General features: G+C 42.1%; 1 protein-coding gene across 4 annotated transcripts in view; it reads right to left on the reverse strand.

Annotated features, from left to right (window-relative positions):
* Positions 1-1,817: 1,817 nt before the first annotated feature.
* Positions 1,818-19,340, reverse strand: part of zeb2b (zinc finger E-box binding homeobox 2b) — an 86,181-nt gene continuing 68,658 nt past the window's right edge. For 3 of the 4 annotated variants that reach the window (XM_059327512.1, XM_059327514.1, XM_059327513.1), the window contains exons 4-10: positions 18,161-18,229; positions 15,316-15,504; positions 13,807-14,021; positions 10,667-10,775; positions 8,059-10,067; positions 5,737-5,917; positions 1,818-3,960 (exon numbers count right to left, since the gene is read on the reverse strand). In XM_059327512.1, the coding sequence (XP_059183495.1) occupies positions 3,389-3,960; positions 5,737-5,917; positions 8,059-10,067; positions 10,667-10,775; positions 13,807-14,021; positions 15,316-15,504; positions 18,161-18,229 (3,344 nt within the window). In that variant the 3' untranslated portion in view covers positions 1,818-3,388. The remainder of the gene's footprint in view (positions 3,961-5,736; positions 5,918-8,058; positions 10,068-10,666; positions 10,776-13,806; positions 14,022-15,315; positions 15,505-18,160; positions 18,230-19,340) is intronic. The other variant, XM_059327515.1, reaches the window with a different exon arrangement.

The raw sequence follows: 19,340 nt of genomic DNA on the forward strand, positions 1-19,340 counted from the left end.
ATCGCGACCTTTGACCTTCCTATGAGTTGCTTGTGAAGTTGGGAGCCTGGTGAATTTAAGCTTGTATGCAAGTCTAATAGATGTAAAATGTAAAAGCAGAGGAAGGTTGAAATTTCTCTCTTAATGATAGCGATATACTCCAGAGGATTCCCCCCTGCTCGCCTTGACGTACGCTCATTTTTTCGCATGTGTAATTGTTCAGGCGGTTCACAGCACATTATCAAATTCATCAGCTAATCATTTAAGACTTGCTCTTTTATCTGCGAGATGGTCCGCAAATGATCCGATGGCATGCCGATCGATAGGAAAATCGGAATATGCAAAGCGCGTTCTGATGTTTGGCATCGCTCAACCTTTGGAGCTTTCATCTCGGCCTTTTGATGTTGCTTTTAATCTGCATAACGCAGTGTGAGTGGCTAATGGAGTCGAGCGTCTCCTTCAGTGGAGAGCACTCCGCTGCTGGAGTCCACCTGTCAGGCCTCAAGAAAGTTTCACAGTGAAATTTGGGAAAAGAGAAGTGTTGTTAATGGCTGCAGCGTTGAATAGATCCTGTCACTTAGTGAGCAAAACACACGACTACTGATACTCTCAGGGATGCAAACTGTCATTATTTACATTATTGATGATAAATAATCAGTAGTTTTGAATTATTCTGGTATTTGATTATTTATTACGTCTATAAAATGTCAGGAAATAGTAAAAAAAGAAATGGCTTGTCCCGGAAGAAAAGATTCAGTTTAAAATGACACAAAACAGCAGCAATTCCTCATATTTGAGAAGCTAATATTTAGCATTTTTTGCTTTATAAATAACTTAATTCTATATGTTGTTATCACTGAGGTCAAAGAAATATTTTTGAAATATATTTCCATAAAAATAAATCAGGAAACAATGATGCTATATTAAGTATTTTAAGGCTGACATTATTGTGTAGTTTAATACATATAGTCCTTATTGTCAACTTATCCCATAACAATACTAAAACACATCTGTTTTGTAGGAAATGGTGCATTTGGCAGGTTGGTGTGTGTGTGTGTGTGTGTGTGTGTGTGTGTGTGTGGGATTCACTCCGAAATAACTACAGTTGAAAACCTGATCAGGTCATTTTTTCTTTTGGTCTTTTAATAGTTGAAAGTAAGAAATGTATAGAATATTTCTGAATATTCAGAATTTTTCTTTTTTTCTCTTTGTTTTCTTTATGTGATTTATGTGTTTCTTGTGTATGTATAGCTATATGAATGTATTTTCTGTTCTACTTAATCTCTTTGTGTTCTACTTAATAGTATTTCTAATTTGTTATATGTATTGGATTATCCCTGTGTGTGTGTGTGTGGGGGTGGGGGGGGGGGGGGGGGGGGGTGGTATGCGGAAATAATCGAAAAGGACTTGTAAACTATACAAACAAAAGTCAAAGAAAATGTGTTTGAATGTCCTTTGAAATAAAAAAAAAAAAAAAAAAAAAAAAAAAAAGAATATTTCTGGCTTATTCTTTATAAACTTATTTCAATGTGTAGTGACTGCTTGAAAAGTGTGGAACAAATACAGGTGAAAAGATGTGGAATATATGTTTGGTAAATTGGACGTAATAAGCAGCAGAGCCGGGGTCAGCTCACTTTGATCCATGTGAAAACGTGAATTGAAACTGTATGTCATTAACATGATAATGAGCAGAGCAGACTTGGTCCACAGTGGTTTCTGTATAAAGCGGATATGAGAAGTTTTTCTTGTTTTGGAGAGAATTTAAAGTGATTTAAGCTCGGCGCTGCCAAGCAAACCTCACTGTTGGTTCTCTGTGAATAAACATGAAGCGCTCAGGGTTTGGTACTCTGTAATTTGGCTACTTTTATTCGAGCAGGGTCATTTTCAAGAGAAATTACAAATTAAGAATTCAATAATACTTTTACAAAGACATTTCAGGAAAGATTCTTCTTCAGTCATGATATCATACATAGTATTTAACAGTCCCTCTTCATTTTTTTTAGCTTAAAAAAAGAAACAAAGATGAAGAAAGTGGAATTTTTCAGTCGAAAATACAGTGTTTTCACAATTGTATAAAAGTTCCCAAATTTGGAATTTTCCAGTAACTGGAAAATAAAGGAAATAAAATAAAATAAGATTAAACTTCGCATTTCACAATGTTTCAAAACACAATAAATGCTCTCTTTACGTAAAATTTGCCCCTATGATCGACACCATGTTCCTTTTTACTAAAATATATCTATATATTGAAGAACTATAGTACTGTACACAACAGTATGAAATAAATAAAATTAGGAAATATAAAATGGGCCACATAAATAATGTTTTTTTTTCAACCTACAAATAAAATGAATGCAATTTGTTGTTTTCAAAAAATGGTTTGGTGTAATACTGACAAAGTTAAAAGAAAAGAAACTGAGAAAACATTGCACAACATAATGTAAACTAAGGAACTGCTGCCTATAAGTCTTAATACTGACACGGATGCTTCAAAGAACAACGGTGAACCATTTCATAATACTGAAGCTGGTGAAAAAAATTAACCTTCCTTTTACACAATACGAGGGTGGCACTTGCAGAAAACACACAGGTTAAAAGGTTTGCATATAAGGCTTCTTTTTTCTTATCAAAAACACCTTACAAAGGCTTCATCCTTCATTTTTTCCCCATACCATCTGTCCATAAACTGTATTTTCCCTTAAAACGAAGGTCTCTTTTAAACTTCATCCTCTTAAAAAATCCTCTAAGCTCCTTCATACAGTCTTTTTGTTTAAATTCCTTCATTTGACGTTGATTCAAGAGGCCTAAAATAGTGTGGCTGGAGATGTTTGTGGCCGGGCAACATGGCAAAACTAAAGACAACACCGTAGGTAGGTAGGTAGGTAGGTGATAACAAAGGTAATATCGAAGGACTGTAGTGCAGACACTACTGCTCTTTTTCCAACACTGTATAAATATATACATAGGCAATACTTTTTATTATTTTTGTTCATGATTATAGAAGCGGAGTGCAATTTGTACAAGTCACTAGTTGTGCTATAAATACTATGGAACACAGGGGGTTTATTTGAGGAGGTTAGCACCACACATATTTTTAGGCCTTAGTACTGTACATTTTTTGAAATGTATTCATTTATTCATTGTTCGGTTTGCATAATGCAGCTTATTTCACAAACCCATGCCTCCCTTCTCTCAACGCCTCCTCCAGATTGATTTTTGAGTCCATGTCTTGTTCGGCAGACATCTTTCCCCCCCGAGGAGTCTGTCAAAGAAAGCTTCCCGGAAGCTTCAGGCACGTGCATGTACGGTTTAAAACACGCTGTTTCAAACCGAGCAGGTAAGAATACTGAACCGAAAGAGAGAAACTTAAAACTCTTAAGATGGGAAGCTTTTGAAACGTTGTTGCCGATTACATGCCATCCTCCATCGTGTCCTCGTGATCCGATTTGGTTTCCGTTTTGCCGTCCAGCGAGCTTTCGTCCATCGAGTGCTCTCCGTTCTCCTCCTCGTCCCTCAACGTGTCCGGGTCCGTGTCCATGCTCTTGCTTTCCTCCTCCTCCTCCTCAAACTCGTCGTCCCTCCGTCCAATCTTCGCATACGTTCCTTCCACTTCCTTCCGTCCCTCTCTGATCCCTCCGTTCACAGCGTCGTGCCTCAGGATGGCCTCGCGCTCCGCCAGCTCTGGGTAACCCTGAGGAGTCATGCCCTGCAAGTACGCCCGGCTCATCAGCAGCTCCGTGGGCTCCAGGTGGCCCTTCTCACGGGCCTCCCGCTCAGCCGCCTCCCGCTCCTCGGCCTCCCTCTTGCAGTAGGAGTAGCGGTGGTTCATGTGCTGCGAGTAGGAGCCCGAGTGGGAGAACCTCTTCCCGCACTTGTCGCACTGGTAAGGCTTCTCCCCCGAGTGCAGTCTGGAGTGTTCGATGAGATGGTGTTTGTGTTTGAAGGCTTTCTTGCAGATCTGGCACTGGTGCGGCCTCTTGCCTGCAGAGACACAAAACACAGAAGGGGGACGTGAGTCGGCTGCCTCGCTCGTCCTGCTGCTACAACAAATCACACAAGTCAGAAGAAAGCAAAACGTTGAGGAAAAACTCTGATGAATTGGATGGCATGGAGTAAAATGACATCACGGAGCATTAAATCCAACTTTGACTTACGACTTAGGGCTATTTGTTTATTCAAATTGAGAGTGCGATGAGAAAGTGCGCTCGCATTCATGGGCCTACATTATGGAAATTCCCTCCCGTGGTTAAAGCATGGAGAAACTCAACCACAACTACTTATTTTAGGCCTGCGTGCCACACTGATGAATGCAACATAAATACACTACTGCAAAGCAAACAAACAGAAGGCGCGACAAAGGAGTAAACAAATCCGAGTTGTGCTGCGGGACGGAGGAGGGGGGCACGGAGGGGTTACCCTGCTTATCTCTCAACACAATTCAAGTTCATGGTGACGCCTGGCCCTCCATTAGGTTTTGGGCTGGGGCTCCTCCGTCTACTAAATGTGATGGGACGATTCGGATGCCAAGGCAGAAATGAGAAACCCAAGCTGGCCACAAGGGCAGGGTGAGATAGTTTTATGACACGGGGCCATAAACTGTCTGGCTAAATAAATGTCCTCCGCCTTGTAATGTGGCCACACGGCTGCTGTTTCATCCAAAACACTTACTGCTCACCAAGCTAAACTCCTTCCCTCAGGGCTTCTTCCAAAGACCTAAAGTTACCTGCATCTCTTTTAAAAAAGCTACTCCTAATAACTCTCCAAACATCTAATTTTGGCTTCAAACACTTTTTTCATTCACTGCTGCTCAGCACGTGTGGAAATATGGCTGCCTGCCTCACACAAATCACATGACTCCCCTCTGACACTCGTGTCCAGCAGCCAACAGGCTTTCAAACTGCATTTCTGTCCAACATCTGGCCAGTGCAACTGCACTTCTTTGCACTTCTGAGCCTCGTAATATTGTTAAAAACAACACATAGTGACGTGAACATGAAAGCGTGGCGTTCAGAGCGAGATGCAGGGGCGCTGTGGAGATAACGCACCCTTTTTAAAAGAGTTCAGTGCACTGTTCTGACGGTGCGCCCTCCCTCCCTTTTATGTCCGACCAGATAACATGAAGGCTGCATAAAGCACTGAGCGCTTTGCTACAGATAGCGGATAAAATAAATGATGCAACCTAGTGAAAGAGGATCTCTGTATAATAACTATAATGAAAGACTTGTTATCAGTGCTCTGAAGCTTCTGAGCACTGCTCCGCTGATGTGATCTATCGCCAATAATGGGGCCGATAAAGGCATTAGGGGCCTTTTTCTGGCTTTATATATCTAGGTGAATTGATGTGTGTCTTTTAAGATAGCAAAATGGTTAATACAGTAGGATATGATTGGAAAATAAAGAGCACAATGACTTGAAAAGATAGCTGGAGTCTCCCTTTGCTTGCTACCTGCATTAATTACAGATTATACTTTAAAAAAAAATCCTTTTGATATTTTTATAAAAGAACACACAAAGCTTCATCACAAAGTCAAACTTTCTCATTTGAAATCTGACTAATTCGTTGGCAACCCTGTCAATGAAAAAGCAAGTTAGGTGTTGGTTTACAGATACAACTTAAGGGTCAAACAGAGAAGGAAAGAAGGAGAAAAGGGGTAACATAAAATATATATATTCATAGTGAGAGGATTTGGAAACACAAACATTTAAAACATAAAAAAAGCAATGGGGTTTAAAATAAGGGTCTAGAACAGTATATACCTGTGTGTTCATATTTGTGTCTTAGAAGGGAACTGCTCTTCTGGAATGTTTTGTCGCACAAGTCACACGCGTACATACCACTTTCGGTCTTCTTAATCTTCTTCCGCGACAGACAGGAATCGGGGTCTGTCATGTCGTCCAGCCCTGACATGTAATCTGGTGTACCGTCGAGCAGGTCCCCCTTCAAAAACACAAACAAAAAAAAGAAAAGAGAGAAAGAAAAAAATAGAATGAATTTGGTGCATGATCAAGGGTCGGAATAGGCTACTTATTAATTAAGTAGGTCAGCTCGTCACTTTGTTTGGAATATTTGGAAGAAAAACATTTACTTACTTTAGCTTTAGCTTAAGTTAGCTTGAAGTAGAAGTGTATATTTATTGACATTTTCTAGATTTTTCATTATTTTTTTAGAAAGCTGCATAATCTCTTAATAAGACTTTTATTTGTATTATTTTTTAAATATTTTGTTATACAAATTTCCAGCTAGGTTGAACAAGAAGACGTGTCCTATGTTAATTGCTAACCATGTATCAACTGCTAATATGAGTTAATGACAAAAAAAGAAGTAAATTTAATACCATTTTAAGAATAAATGTCATGATACAAAAATTGCATGATGTGTAAGTGTTTAAATGTTGCTTTTATCTATATAAAAGCTACTAAATGTTAGAAGAAACACTTTTCGTTACTAGATACGGCAATAAACTGACCCCTACCTCCCAAACAATCACACTATGCTTCATGTTCTCATGCATTTTTAATTATCAGCACATACCAGCGTTGATTTCTTATAAAACTTTCATCTGTGGAGTAATATCTCCCATCTATAACTGACATGCTGCCCATTATGAAACTTAGCCGTAATGGTGTATTCAGTGTGGTCTCATTTTGTACAGGCGAGTTAATTCTGCAGATTCCTTTAAAATTCTCTTTTATGATGAAGATTACATGAATTGATGGAGAACAATATTACAACATTAGAGGAGGCGGCGTTCTTGAAATTGCAAACTCATATAATGATTAAAATCAGAAGGTGCACCTTAATGGGCAATATTGAGCCAGCAAAGCTTCCTTCAATGAATCTGTGTGTGATAATGTGAGGACAGCTCTGCACTGTGTTTTAAGAAGGGACCACTATCACTCTGCAATCAATTTGAACTAAACGCCTGTAGCTGTATTTTTAAAATCTAATTTAATAACTTAGAATAGGAAACATTATTAATACTTTTTTTCATCAAAATGGTTCCCTCTATGTTAAACAGCCTTCAGCATTCAGTGGTAATGAACATGGAGACTGTGCATTATTAATCCACATGTAGAAGCTCATTTTGGCTGTGGCTCTCTTTAAAATGCAGCAAAGTTGCGATGGGAAATTTCAGAGAAGTGCACAGCTCCGGGGCTCACCTTTGTCATTTTTACAAAGGCCTTTCACCCATATTTAATAACAAAATATGTGAGTTCAGGCCAGCGCTGGAAGAGGACTGGAGTCAGGAGCATTAATGTGTTCCACACAGAGCAGAGGGAGAAATTTACAGAGGAGAGTGGTAACAATGTCAGCTTCACTCAGAGATTTTAGGGCCAATACAGTCCATGTTATTTTGTGCCAATAGGTTCTTTTTATGCTTGAATTGGAACTTTTTGAGGGCTACAATTAAAACATCCATATATTCTCAGTTAAGATTTAAAACAGGTTTTAGAGGATTTTTGAACAGTTCCAAAAAACTAAAACTAAAAGACACATTGAGTTATGAGGCAAGTTTCAGCTGTAAAAGAAAATCCAAATAGGGCTGTAACAAATATTTTTTCATCCTCAATTAATAGAGAGATAATATCTTTTAAATAATTTATTATTTTGTCAATTTAAATGCCTGTTTTCCCAAAACAACATGACATTTAATAAACTGTGAATAGTGAAGTCTCAAATTTGAGATTCTGGAACCAGCAAATGTTTACTAAATAACAAATATAACTGATCAGATAGCAAAATAATCTTTAACTTGCGGTACAAAATAAAAACAACTAAAGCTGCTGTAATTTGGCTCATCCTGTGCATGTATCCTCCCTGCTCTGTAAACATCTGGACCTCTAAAGTGCCCCACTTCCTCCATGACACCACTAACTACACCTCACTTTTTCCCAGCCCTGGGCTTTTGTCACAGCTGTTTATCTCCATCTCCTCTGCCAGTTCAGTCTACCTCAGGTGAGCGTTTCTGTCTCCTGACTCTGAAGTCGTTTTTAATTAGTACAGAAATGAGTTCAGATCATTTTAGGGAATCTGAGCGGGCCTGGGGGCTTTCACAAAACCACAGGTGGCTTATTTACCTGGAAACCTGGTTTCCGCTGGTACTTTCTCCTCTGCTGCATCTCGGCAAAGGTAGCTGCCCCTGCTGCATAAGTGTAGGCCATGTGTGGTAGGAAGCCCATTTGATCCATGCCCGGATAGGGCCTGAGACCCGGTATGCTGGCCTGCATCGGGGGCATGAATGTGGCAGGTGGGAAAGCGCTCTGAGGTGGAAGTGACGTGTACAGGGGTTTGGCAGCGAACGGGTTAATGCCGAAGATGGGGCTAGTGCTTTTTTCAAGGTTTCCGTTGTTGGTAGAGCCTGAGAATTCCTTCTTGAGATAGGCCAAGTTCAAAGGCTCTTCGAAGTGCTCTCGAGGAGAGGGGATGCTGTTATGGTCGATGGTAATGCTGTTGACTTTAGGTCTGCTTTTGACAGTCAGTGCATGCTTGGGTTCCTTCATTAGTCTCGGCAGAGAGAGGTCCAGCGGCTCGGCCTGCAGGTCCTCTGAAGTCAAGCTGTTTGGAGTGTAGGAGCTGCTGTGAGAGTTTTTGGAAGATGTGGAGGACAGATTCAGCGGGGAGGGGGTGTTGCTGCGGGAGTGGTCCAACTTTTCACCTGTTGGTTTGGCGCTGCCGCCATACTGGTGGTTTTTCAAATGTCTGAGCGGGTTGTCACAGTTGTTCACGTTGTTGTGGAGCTCTGCTATGGAGGGGGACGTGATGCGGTCAGTAGGTTTAAGTAGAGACACAGGTGACCTAGCTGCCATAGAGTCTTTTGGTGGAGTGTGGTGGTTATTTGTTCCGACAACCATTTCCATGCTGTGCCTGTGCTCTAGTGGTGGGGTTCTGTTAGTGCCGTACTGGTACGTCTTCCGCTGATCGAACCACTCCTTGACAAATTCCTGAGGAAGGCCGACCGCTATGGAAATCTTGAGCAGCTCCTCCGAGTTGGGCTCCATGTTCATGGCAAAATATGCCTTCAGCACAGACATGTGGTCCCTGTAAGGGTTAAGGGGCCCAGTGTATCCCTTGTCAGACAGCATGGAGGAGGGTAAGTGGGTGTTCTTCTCCATGAATATCCCTGGTTTGTTGGGCATCAGATTCTCACTGGGCTGCAGCACGGCTTTGATCTCCTCGTTCATTTTGCAAAGGTAGCGTTCATGCTGATGCAAAGGTATCGGCCCGGGGAAGGATTCTTTGCAATATTGGCAAGCATAGGCTGTAAACATGTTATTTTCCTGCACCTTCTCATCCACGCCTCCTTCAAGCATGTGGTTGGATTTCTCTCGTTTGATATTGCTAATCTGTCTCTTTGAGTCTGTGGTCAAGCTCTGGAGGCAGGCTTTGGCTTCGTTCACTTTTTCTAGCGTGTAGTCGATGATGCTTTTGGTGGCGCCGTTGTGATCGACGAGTGGAAGACCGACCTGAGCCCCCGCAGACGACAGCACCTGCTTCTGTTCTTCCATCTGGGACCCCAGCTCCTTCATGTAGGCCTTGAGCTTGGAGAGCTCCTCTGGCTTGCAGTCCATTTTCTGCCTGCACACAGTGTTGTCCACGATCTGGAGAACCTTCTGCACCTCGCTCAGGTTGTTCCCCAGCGGCCCCGGGTAGCACAGAAGCTGCGACTCCAGCCCGGCCATCCCCAGGTGCTGCAAGGGGCTCTGGGCCGAGTTGTGGTGGACCCCCAGTGGGCTGTTCCCACCCATGCCTCCGTTCATGAACGGTCCAGGAGCGCCGAATCCGTGAGACGCCATCATCAGCTTGTAGTCGTTGAAGTCGAGCGGCTCCGTCTTGATGCTCAGGTGGTTGTTGTGATCGGGGAGGCCGAGCGGCTTGCCGTTCTCCAGCTTCTGCCGCAGCTGGGTGATGGCGCTGTTGGTGGGTGAGGAGGAGGCGGAGGTGGGGGAGGAGCCTGTCTTCATGTTGCTGCGCATCCTACCATTGACAGCTATCAGGCCAATGCACTTTTTGCTGCTTATGTGGGAGCTGTAGGAGCCCGAGTGGGAGAAACGCTTCTTGCAGTTGGGGCACTCATACGGTTTTTCACCTGGAAGAAAGAATATACAGTATAATGAGAATGAAAGGCTCATAATAATAATAACAATATTTTTGTCTGTTTCGTTTTATTTTTTTATCAAAGGTGACAATTTCAATGTAATTATGCTTACTCAACAACAAATTTGCTCATGTACAAAATATTATTTGTAACCCAAAGTTTCATTTAAGGTGCTTTAGATAAAAACTATTATAGTAAAAGTAAATAAAAATAAATTAATTATATGGAATGCAGTAAAGCTTGTGTGAAGGAACACATTGCCCCAATTTACTAAAGGAAATAAAAGTTTGTTGGAGAAAATCAAGCAGTCTTCCTTTTTTTTTAGTTTTTCTGTTGATCAATGGACATTGTCCGTGACAAAATAATAACTGAAATTATATTAAATGCTGATATGCTTCACACACATATACATTTCTGAGCAAATATTGCACTTGGCAAGTGGACTGACTCTTAACACAGCAGAGTTCAGTGTCCATCAACAGCAGGGAGCGTCCAAAATAAACCAAAAGGAATTTCTGCAGATTCATGGCGTTCTTAAATCACGGTTATGAATATTCAAAGGGCAGAGCGGCATTCCTCCCGCTACTCACCGCTATGAATCCGGAGGTGTTCCTTCAGATGGTGCTTATATTTGAAGGCCTTGCCACACTCGGTGCATTTGAACTTGCGGTTTCCGGCCGCTTGGTTGAGCAGTTGGTGCTGTGAGAGAGAGAGAAAGAAAGACAGAGAGAGAGATCCACGTTAAAAAAATGCACAAACATCGTGGGGGTGAGAGTTCAGTAAATAATCACAATCAGTAGGCATGACAACAAGCAACAAGCCAAACGGCTCCTGTCGCCAGCGGAGCATCTTGGCTTTCTACTCCCACCTCCGTTGAGCGACTACAGGCAGCGGCGGTGATAACAGAGAGAATCACATACCTTTTAATTTCCTGGCTCCTCAGCCAAAGGAGGCATGCCTTTAGAATTTGGCAGCCCAGAAAATAGAATAAATGAAAAGAGTCTTTTTAGAGCGTTTCCCCTTCATTAGAGACGCCGATCTGATCTACTTTTCATTAATTTGGGCCTAATCAGTCTGAAAGGTATTCAGAGTCATCTGTGAGCTCTTTCACCCTGCATACCTGTATTCACACCATTTGAATTACACTTTGTACTTCTTCACAACAGTTCCAAATGTCTTACAGTAATTGGGTCTTTTTTTAAAAAAAAACCTTGAATGTCTCTTTAATAATGTTAGGATACAGAACAGAGCGTATAGGCCCGGCCTTGATTCTCTCTTCAAAGGTAAACATCAGTTGCAATCCATCAAATTTGCAATTCAAACAAGGCCTGTTCTGTGAAAAAGGAAAAAAAAGATATAATACTCCGTGACAACAACAACACTGGGTGTGTAAACCTGGCTCGTCACTCACGAAACAATTAATTCCAAGTGGGAGTTGAGGATGTTAAACGGTTAGTAAATAAAAAAAGGACACATATTCTCTGAGCTCGCTAGGGGGAAAAACACAGCGACTCCCTCCTCCCAGTTCAGCCTTGACAAATGCTGGGGTGTGTGCTGACTCTACCCACATTCCTGGGGAGACAGATGGTGGCGCGCAGGACACTGGGAGGACTGGGAGGAATTGTTCAAACAGCCCCAACCTTCAAAGATCAAGCAGGGAGAGTCGGGGGCCCCGCCAAGCGCCGGAGAGGGACCCCACCGCTCGTATGTTGCTGAGTTGCATAAACAAACAGCAACAGCTGCTTCGGTGCCTCCGCCCCCACCTCCACCTCCACCACCACCATCCCTTTACTTCCCCCTGAGGACCCCTGCCCGGTAAAGTTTAGTCTCGCCACCGCTGCTAATAAGACACCATCGCTCTGCGCTCTTAATTGTGAATGGCACCGGCAAAATGCTCCATCTCTCCTCCGCGGCTCGGTGTGAACGCCACCACTGCTGGTTGTGGGCGGGGACCTGACTGAATGTTTGCATATGTATAACCTCTAATTAGTCATATTTCAGCTAATTGCTTAAGAGGAGGAGGAGTATTAAGGCTTGTAAACATACGAGACAGAACAGCAGAGCACATGTTTACCTATCAGGACATTATTCTTTATGTTAATCTGATTGCTCCTGAGTTAGCTGTTAATTGCCAAATGTACATTTTCACATGAATGCACCTAAAGACGCAGAAGATTATGTTTGTCTCAAATAAAAATAAAAAGAGCATCTTGGTGCTTAGACAAAGAAAAGAGCGCCACCTACAGAAAGCTGCAACCAGGAGTGAGACATCACCTAGATCTCATCTCGAGGATTACCACTTAAACAATCCAGCTAATTTACAAATCAAGATAAACGGCTTTGTATAAAGGACCTGCAGTGCTTGAATAGGAGACTTTGGCCGTGGACTCGACTCTGGAGGGGAGCAGCAACAGCATTGTAATATGAGGATTGGGACAGAGGCTCAGTCGGCCGGCCCATCTGCTCACGTTTACACCCAGCTGGTAGATCAGGTGAAAGTGCTGGCTGCTGACATCTGATCAAATCAGCCACAGTCTGAGCCTGTCATTTTCGCTTCAGAGAGCACAACACAACACCCACGACCTGGGACTGAACACCGCAAAGCATCAGGGTACATGATATCATCTGTAATGGGGCTGAATGGCTCATCTACTGTACATTACAAGACCTTTCTAGTGGAGGAGGCGCAATATCAATAGATTATTTTGATCTTTTTTTAAAGAGAGCATACACGGATGATGTATCTGGAGCTGTAATGTGATTTAATACATAACTAAAAAAAAGAGCCTATTTAGATATTTGATGAATTCTGTTTCAATTTCTAACCTAATTTTGCACTTATTGCCATTTACAGCTCCGGATATCATCAGTAAAAGGGCGACAATAGTTTCTCTGATACATTCAATGTGTATCTAAATCATCCATTAGAGATTAACTTGAGGCCTGCAAACCGTTGCCTTTCTTTAAATAAATTCCTCACTTATAAACATCCTCCAAAGCACAAATACAGACTCCATCTACTTTAAAATTTACTGCTCAATTTTAGTTCACTGAGAAGTTATAATTATCCCCCAATGTGCAAAAACTCTGTAAGCGTGCAATTTTTTTTTGCCACAATCTATCTCACCCCACATCTTCAACTTAAAGCTGACAAGCGAGTTAAACACCCGTGACTGCTGGATGTGTTTTCACCTCGCAGGACTTTAAGGTGATTCATGCTAACTGCCAGCAGATTCACATTATATTTCAGACATATAGGATATAAATCGCTCGAGAAAATTCAAGTATACACAGATGTTTATGCAGTGCATGAAATTAGAAGTGGGGGGAGGGGTGGGCTTTGATGGAGTACTACGACTGAATGCTGCACCAGAAGAACATTAAAGGCCAGGAGTGAAGTGAAGTTAAGGAGCTGATAAAAATTTCCAAATTGGAAATTCACACAATCATTCGATCGTGAACACGAGACTGGAAAATTATATCAGGGAGGGCCATCAAAAAACCATTTAGGGCCTCAATTAAAGTTATTACCATTAAAGGATCTGCATCTTCAAAATGCCATGAAAAATTAATAATGATTGCCAATCAGAAAAAATGATCTCTCTTCTCCGAGGGATCAGAGCACATTAGAAATCAAATGAAACAGGGGACAGAGAAGAGGAGGAGGAGGAGGAGAAAAATAGAAAGAGAAGTGAAGGATGAAGAAGAAAAAAATTAAAATCCCCCTAACCTGATCCCTTGCAGGCTTGTGTGTGGCCATATGCCGCTCAAGCTGAGTGCGGTAAGCAAACGTGTAGTTGCACAGGGGGCAGGCGAAGTTCTCCTCGTTCTTCTCATGGCGGTACTTGATGTGCTCCTTCAGCGATGTCAAACGCTTGTAGCCCCGGTCGCAGTAGGGGCAGGTCAACAGTTGGGCGAAGGCATCTGGCGTTCCAGGTGGCAGGTCTGCACGGGAGACAGCGGGAGGAGGGGGAGAAAGGGGAGAAGGAGGAGGAAGGGGAAGGGAAAGCGGGCCAAAAGGTCAGCGAATCAATGGCAGCTAACGGGCGGGCTGCCCAGAGTGGTATGGGAGTTATCTCTGCAATCTGCTCCACATGAGAGCCACAGTGTCAGGCTGGCATCCGCTGCACTACGACCTCCTCCCGACTCCTCACACAAACACACACACACACACACACACACACACTTTTACATTCTCAGTTTCCTTGACATAGTAACAAACAGACACATGCACTGTATGTACACGAACACATAAGTGGCACACACAGATAACTCCCTGTACCTCCCTAATTGCTTCTCACTTTTTAATGCCATTCCCACCGACACGTTCATCATATCTGCAGCATGAATCATAAGCCCTTTCCAATTCAAACCCCCCCAGTTTTTTCCCTCCGGGGAGCTTCAGAGGTGCACTATCTGATTTCAAGCCCCTGCCCAGCTGTTGCTTAAGACTGTAGGTAAACACCAAGGCATCCGGTGAATCTGTGGGACCAACAGCTGCCCGCTTGTGTCAGCGGGAAGAGCTGCTGCTGCTCTGCCCAGACTCCTGTTCTTTCTTTTTTTTATAACCTTTGCTGGTACAAGGGAGGTTAGCTGAGCACACATGTTCTGTTACTGAAACGTTCGTGCTCAAAGGGGAGCCTGCATTTCATATTAACCCTGTTTTTTTTTTTTATTGGAATATGAAAGGAAACGTACAACATTTCTCTGGGGCTATTGAAAAATATATATATTATATATATATTATATATATAAATCATCAATACTGGTGTTAATATGGTATTTTTGTGTGCAAAAAATATTTTTTTTAAAGATGAATAAACCATTTTGGTTGATTTTCCCTAGATGGCACAATAAAAATACATGATTTAAAACATTTTTTATTTTAAAAACATGTAAATATTAATCAAAACAACCCAACGGCAGTTTGATTGTTGGACTGTCCAAAAAAATTAATTAAATAAATTCAAATGGAAATATCTGCTTATGCAAACATTTTTAGTAGCAATTTTTTTAAATGCTTCAAATATGTACTTAATATTAATTCATATTAATTATTACTTAAGTAATAAAATGTGAAATTTCTCAACTCAACACACGTTTTGCTGCTACAACTGGACCTGTAGCTTATAGAGTCTAAGTTTGGCTAACAGAAGCTAACTTTAGAGTTGAACCAACAGTCTCCCAGTAAAAAACTTTTCCCCTTTGACCCTCCCTCCGGCCCCGACAGGATTCGTACCGTTCTCCTCTGGACCGGTGGCCTCTGGCGTGCCCAGGCGGGACAGCTCCTCCGGGGCTTCTGGGTAGATGATGGCGGTGTCGCCCCGCTGCAGGTACTCTGCGATGCTCACCACATGACTGTCGCTGTCGTCCAGCTTCCGCTTGGCAAAGAAGTCCTCAAACTCTGAAGTGCAATCGACGCTCTTGACTGAAGGGGAGGAAGAGAGAGAGAGGAGTCAGTGAAGGAGGGGACCGATAGAAAGAGAGGGGGAGGAATAAATTGGATTCATTTCTTCCCCTGAGAAATGTCTTACAGGAGGATATTGGGAACATCTTGGTGGAAATGCGATGAAGACAGCCACCCTAAAACATTACAGCCGTGCTTTGGGGAGAATACATCTAAATTACTGGGTTTGCTTGTCACGCCATGCCGGCTAAAATAAGAATTGTAACTTAATCCGGCCAAAAGTCAGAGATAAACGCGCTACCATGAGCTGCTGAGGAGCAACGTGTAAAAAAACTTCACTGACCTAATTTACTCATGACATTAAATCTGATTTTGAGTTTAGGACTGTAAAATAAAAAAGGAAACACACTCACACACACATATATACATACATACACAAGCCTAGCTTAATCAGCAACAGAGCCACGTTCCTTTGTATCGACTTTCACATATAAGGTCAATCAAGAGACTGTGGCTTTTGTTGATTCTGTGTTGAACAGATTACCGGGGCCAAACCACAAGCAAAAAAAAAAAAAAAGAAGCGGAGAAAAAAAAGGGAGACATGCTTTGCCATAGCTGAGCAGAATGTATCTTAAGCCAGCCAAAGTGCTGAGGCCACACAATGCGTTTTCTCAAATTATTTCCCAGTCCCTTCTCTTCAGGGAAACTCTTAAGCTGCAGTGTGGAGATAGCTGCCTCCAAAAACAAACCGGAGCTAAAAGAAATCAGCAGCCTTCATTAGTCAAGGGGATGGCTGACTTTCAAAAAACACACATTCACACACACGAACGCTGTTTACAACCTGAAGAAATTCTGGAGGCTGTTTGGCTATGTTGAACCAAAAACCGAGTGACGTCTCATCAGACTTCATCCCCTGTTAATTAGGCTTTTAGACTGTGAGCCAAGGTGAGCTTTAAAGAGCGATTTGTTCGGCCGTGATGACTTTGCGGTCCAATTTGCGAAAGGTCAAGGTAGTAGATATTTGGTTGTCAAAAATGGCACAGAAATGTCATCGGTGCCAATGGATCACTTTTGATAACCGTGATAGAATAATATACAGCATTCTCATTAGATGATTCTTGGGGGCTTCTGAAGATTGCTAAGCTAATTGCGAGAGACTGAATGTTGTGATAATAGTGTTTTTAAGGTTGACTGATGATTGACCTGGGTGAAGCAATCACATCTTGACTAAAACCTAAAAGTCTTTAGAGGAATTAATTGTTTTTTTTATGTTTAAGTAAATGCAACCCACCAGGATTCTTATTATTTTTCTCGTAAAATGTTCCTTTAAGGAGAAACTTTCTCTCCAGTGCAGGAAATCACCTGGATCAAAGTGTGCTTTGGCACTGCAACGTGATCAAACTGCTCATGGCTTTAAATGAAATCACATGTGATCTAGTGGCGGGGAGCTTCCACAGTGGTGCCACAGTATTGTTTCCAAAACTCCTTAAAGCAGTGAAAATGGAAAACATTTGCTGTGCTTGGATTTTCAGAACATAGAGAGCGAGAGAAGAAAGTGAAGAAGAAAACACCACGACGAGCATAAAGTAATCGTAATTAAAGCTGAAGGGAGGGTTTTGAGGCAGGGCTGCGTGGCGTTCTGTGGGGTGAGTTTGGTTTACCATAACAGCGTGCAGGGCCAGTTGTCAGGGTGGCCAGGATGATATCATGGAAGGGAGGCTGCAAATCAGCTTCGGTGGCTTAATGGAAAATGGCAGGTAGGGTTCGGTTCCACCAGGAGTAGGCAACGGGACACAAACACATACTGAGGCTCACTTAGCTCACCAGGGAGAATGAGAACAGCTCATTGGGTTGGTCGTGTTTTGAATGACCATAAATATGGATGTAGCGGTGGGCGATACATCGATACATTTTTAAATGTGATATGGAATTAGACCATACCGCATATATCAATATAGTTCAAATTAGCACTGTGATCCTTGCTCCAGGCAAGCTGCTGCTTTTATTTAAGATATTTTCTTTTTATTTAAATGTGCACTTTATAGAGCTTTGATTTTTTTTTTTAAAAGGTACTCCTGTTGTCATACAGTAATTATGTTCACTTAAATAAATGGTTTCAATAAAACTACATGTGACATGTCATATTTGGCTTTGACTTTGACTGAACATTTGCTCTCACTTTGCAATAAAAATATTGGGATATATATCGTATTTCGATATTCAGCCTAAATATATCGGGATATGACTTTTGGTTCATATCTGGATGTCAAATATTTAAATATATATTGCATCTTTGAACTGAAAATACAAAAGTCTAACTGATCAATGCATATGTTCCACATTTATAGCTTTCCTTTGTACGAGTAAAGGTTCTGAAAAATCAGACTTAGGATATGTTGCAAGTAGGGGTGGGTGATATGGGCAAAAAAAATTCTCTATTCTCTCTAATCTATTATTTTTTTAATTTTCCGATAATGATAATCTGACGATATCCTTTGAAACTCGATAATGCAAAATTGCATATCGTCAAACCAATAATAACGATATTATCATAGACGATATATATCACCCACCTCTAGTTGCAAGTAGATATTGCTTTTTTTTTAAGTCAAAAAGATTGGGACGGACTACAAGAGGAAAGAGCAAGAAACACATTCAGCATCCTTAGTCTACTCACCTGTACCGTTTCCAACTGCCTGCAAAGTGGCATCAGGCCCCAGGGTGTCAAAATCATCTTTTATTTCATCTGCACAGAAACAGAGAAGAAGAGAAAAAGGGGTATGGGGGGAAGAGAAGGAGGGGTGAGTACTTCGGTGCACCATACAAACCAACAAACGCTGACAATGAGGCCTTTAAGAAGAAGGTATGGAGAAAGCAATAAAGGCACCGCTGTGCATCGCAGCGCGCCACGGCTTTGTTCGGCATGCTTAATGAATGCTATCATCTGGGCCAGACAGTGACTTATTTACCTTTAACATGACAACAAGCGGTGGGGGAGGCGAAGAAAGCTTCAATCGCCAAACAGAGCGATTAAATACAACACGGAGCACATCCACCTGAGCAATCATAGAACTCCAGCCAACACGCAGGCTGAGCTTATTACTCCCTGGCTGTGACGCCGCTGCAATCCTCTGCATGCAGGATCACGCTTGTTTTATCATATGTCATTTGGTGGATGCTGTTCTCCAAAGCTGCTCCGAGTATTGTGAGCGCACACATTTTTTTGATTTGCCACAACCCCTAACAGAGAGTTAGTGCCTCGCTACCAACTAAGAAGAATAAACCCTGAACCACAAATTAAGAGTTTTAGTTGCACAAACATTTCTCAGGGCAAAAATAACCTCATTGGTTGGGGTAAACCTCAGGTGGGTGGAGACAAAGGATTAATGTTGTCTGGTGAAGTATGTTAGACCAAAGCCCAATGAATGGACAGCTTTAAAAACTGGGCTACATTTGATTGAGAACCACCAATTTAGACACCTAGACGTCTTTAAATCTAGACTGTCCTCCCCCAAAAATTACCCCATATGTCAACTTATTATGGCCCATATTTATGTTTATTGTTAGATGGCACCCTAAGGGGCCCACTGTGTTTTTGGTTCCCACCCACAGAGATTAACATGAACCAATCAGGTTATTTCTGCCCCCCAGAGAACCTCTGGCTCTGAGAAATGTTTGAATAACTAACCCTGCAGGAGCGTTGGTTCTACAGAACAGGTTCTTACTGCCAATCAGGATAATGGCCCCAGTCTGTGCAGACGGGCAGATATGGTCCTGGCACAGGTGAGGTGGTTGTAAATAAAGGTTGGATTGACAGGCTCGTAAACAAACCCTCTTCTGACAAATTCATCCGTCCA

This window comes from Centropristis striata, chromosome 24 (assembly GCF_030273125.1).
Source record: "Centropristis striata isolate RG_2023a ecotype Rhode Island chromosome 24, C.striata_1.0, whole genome shotgun sequence".
In the NCBI taxonomy this organism is placed as follows: Eukaryota; Metazoa; Chordata; class Actinopteri; order Perciformes; family Serranidae; genus Centropristis; species Centropristis striata.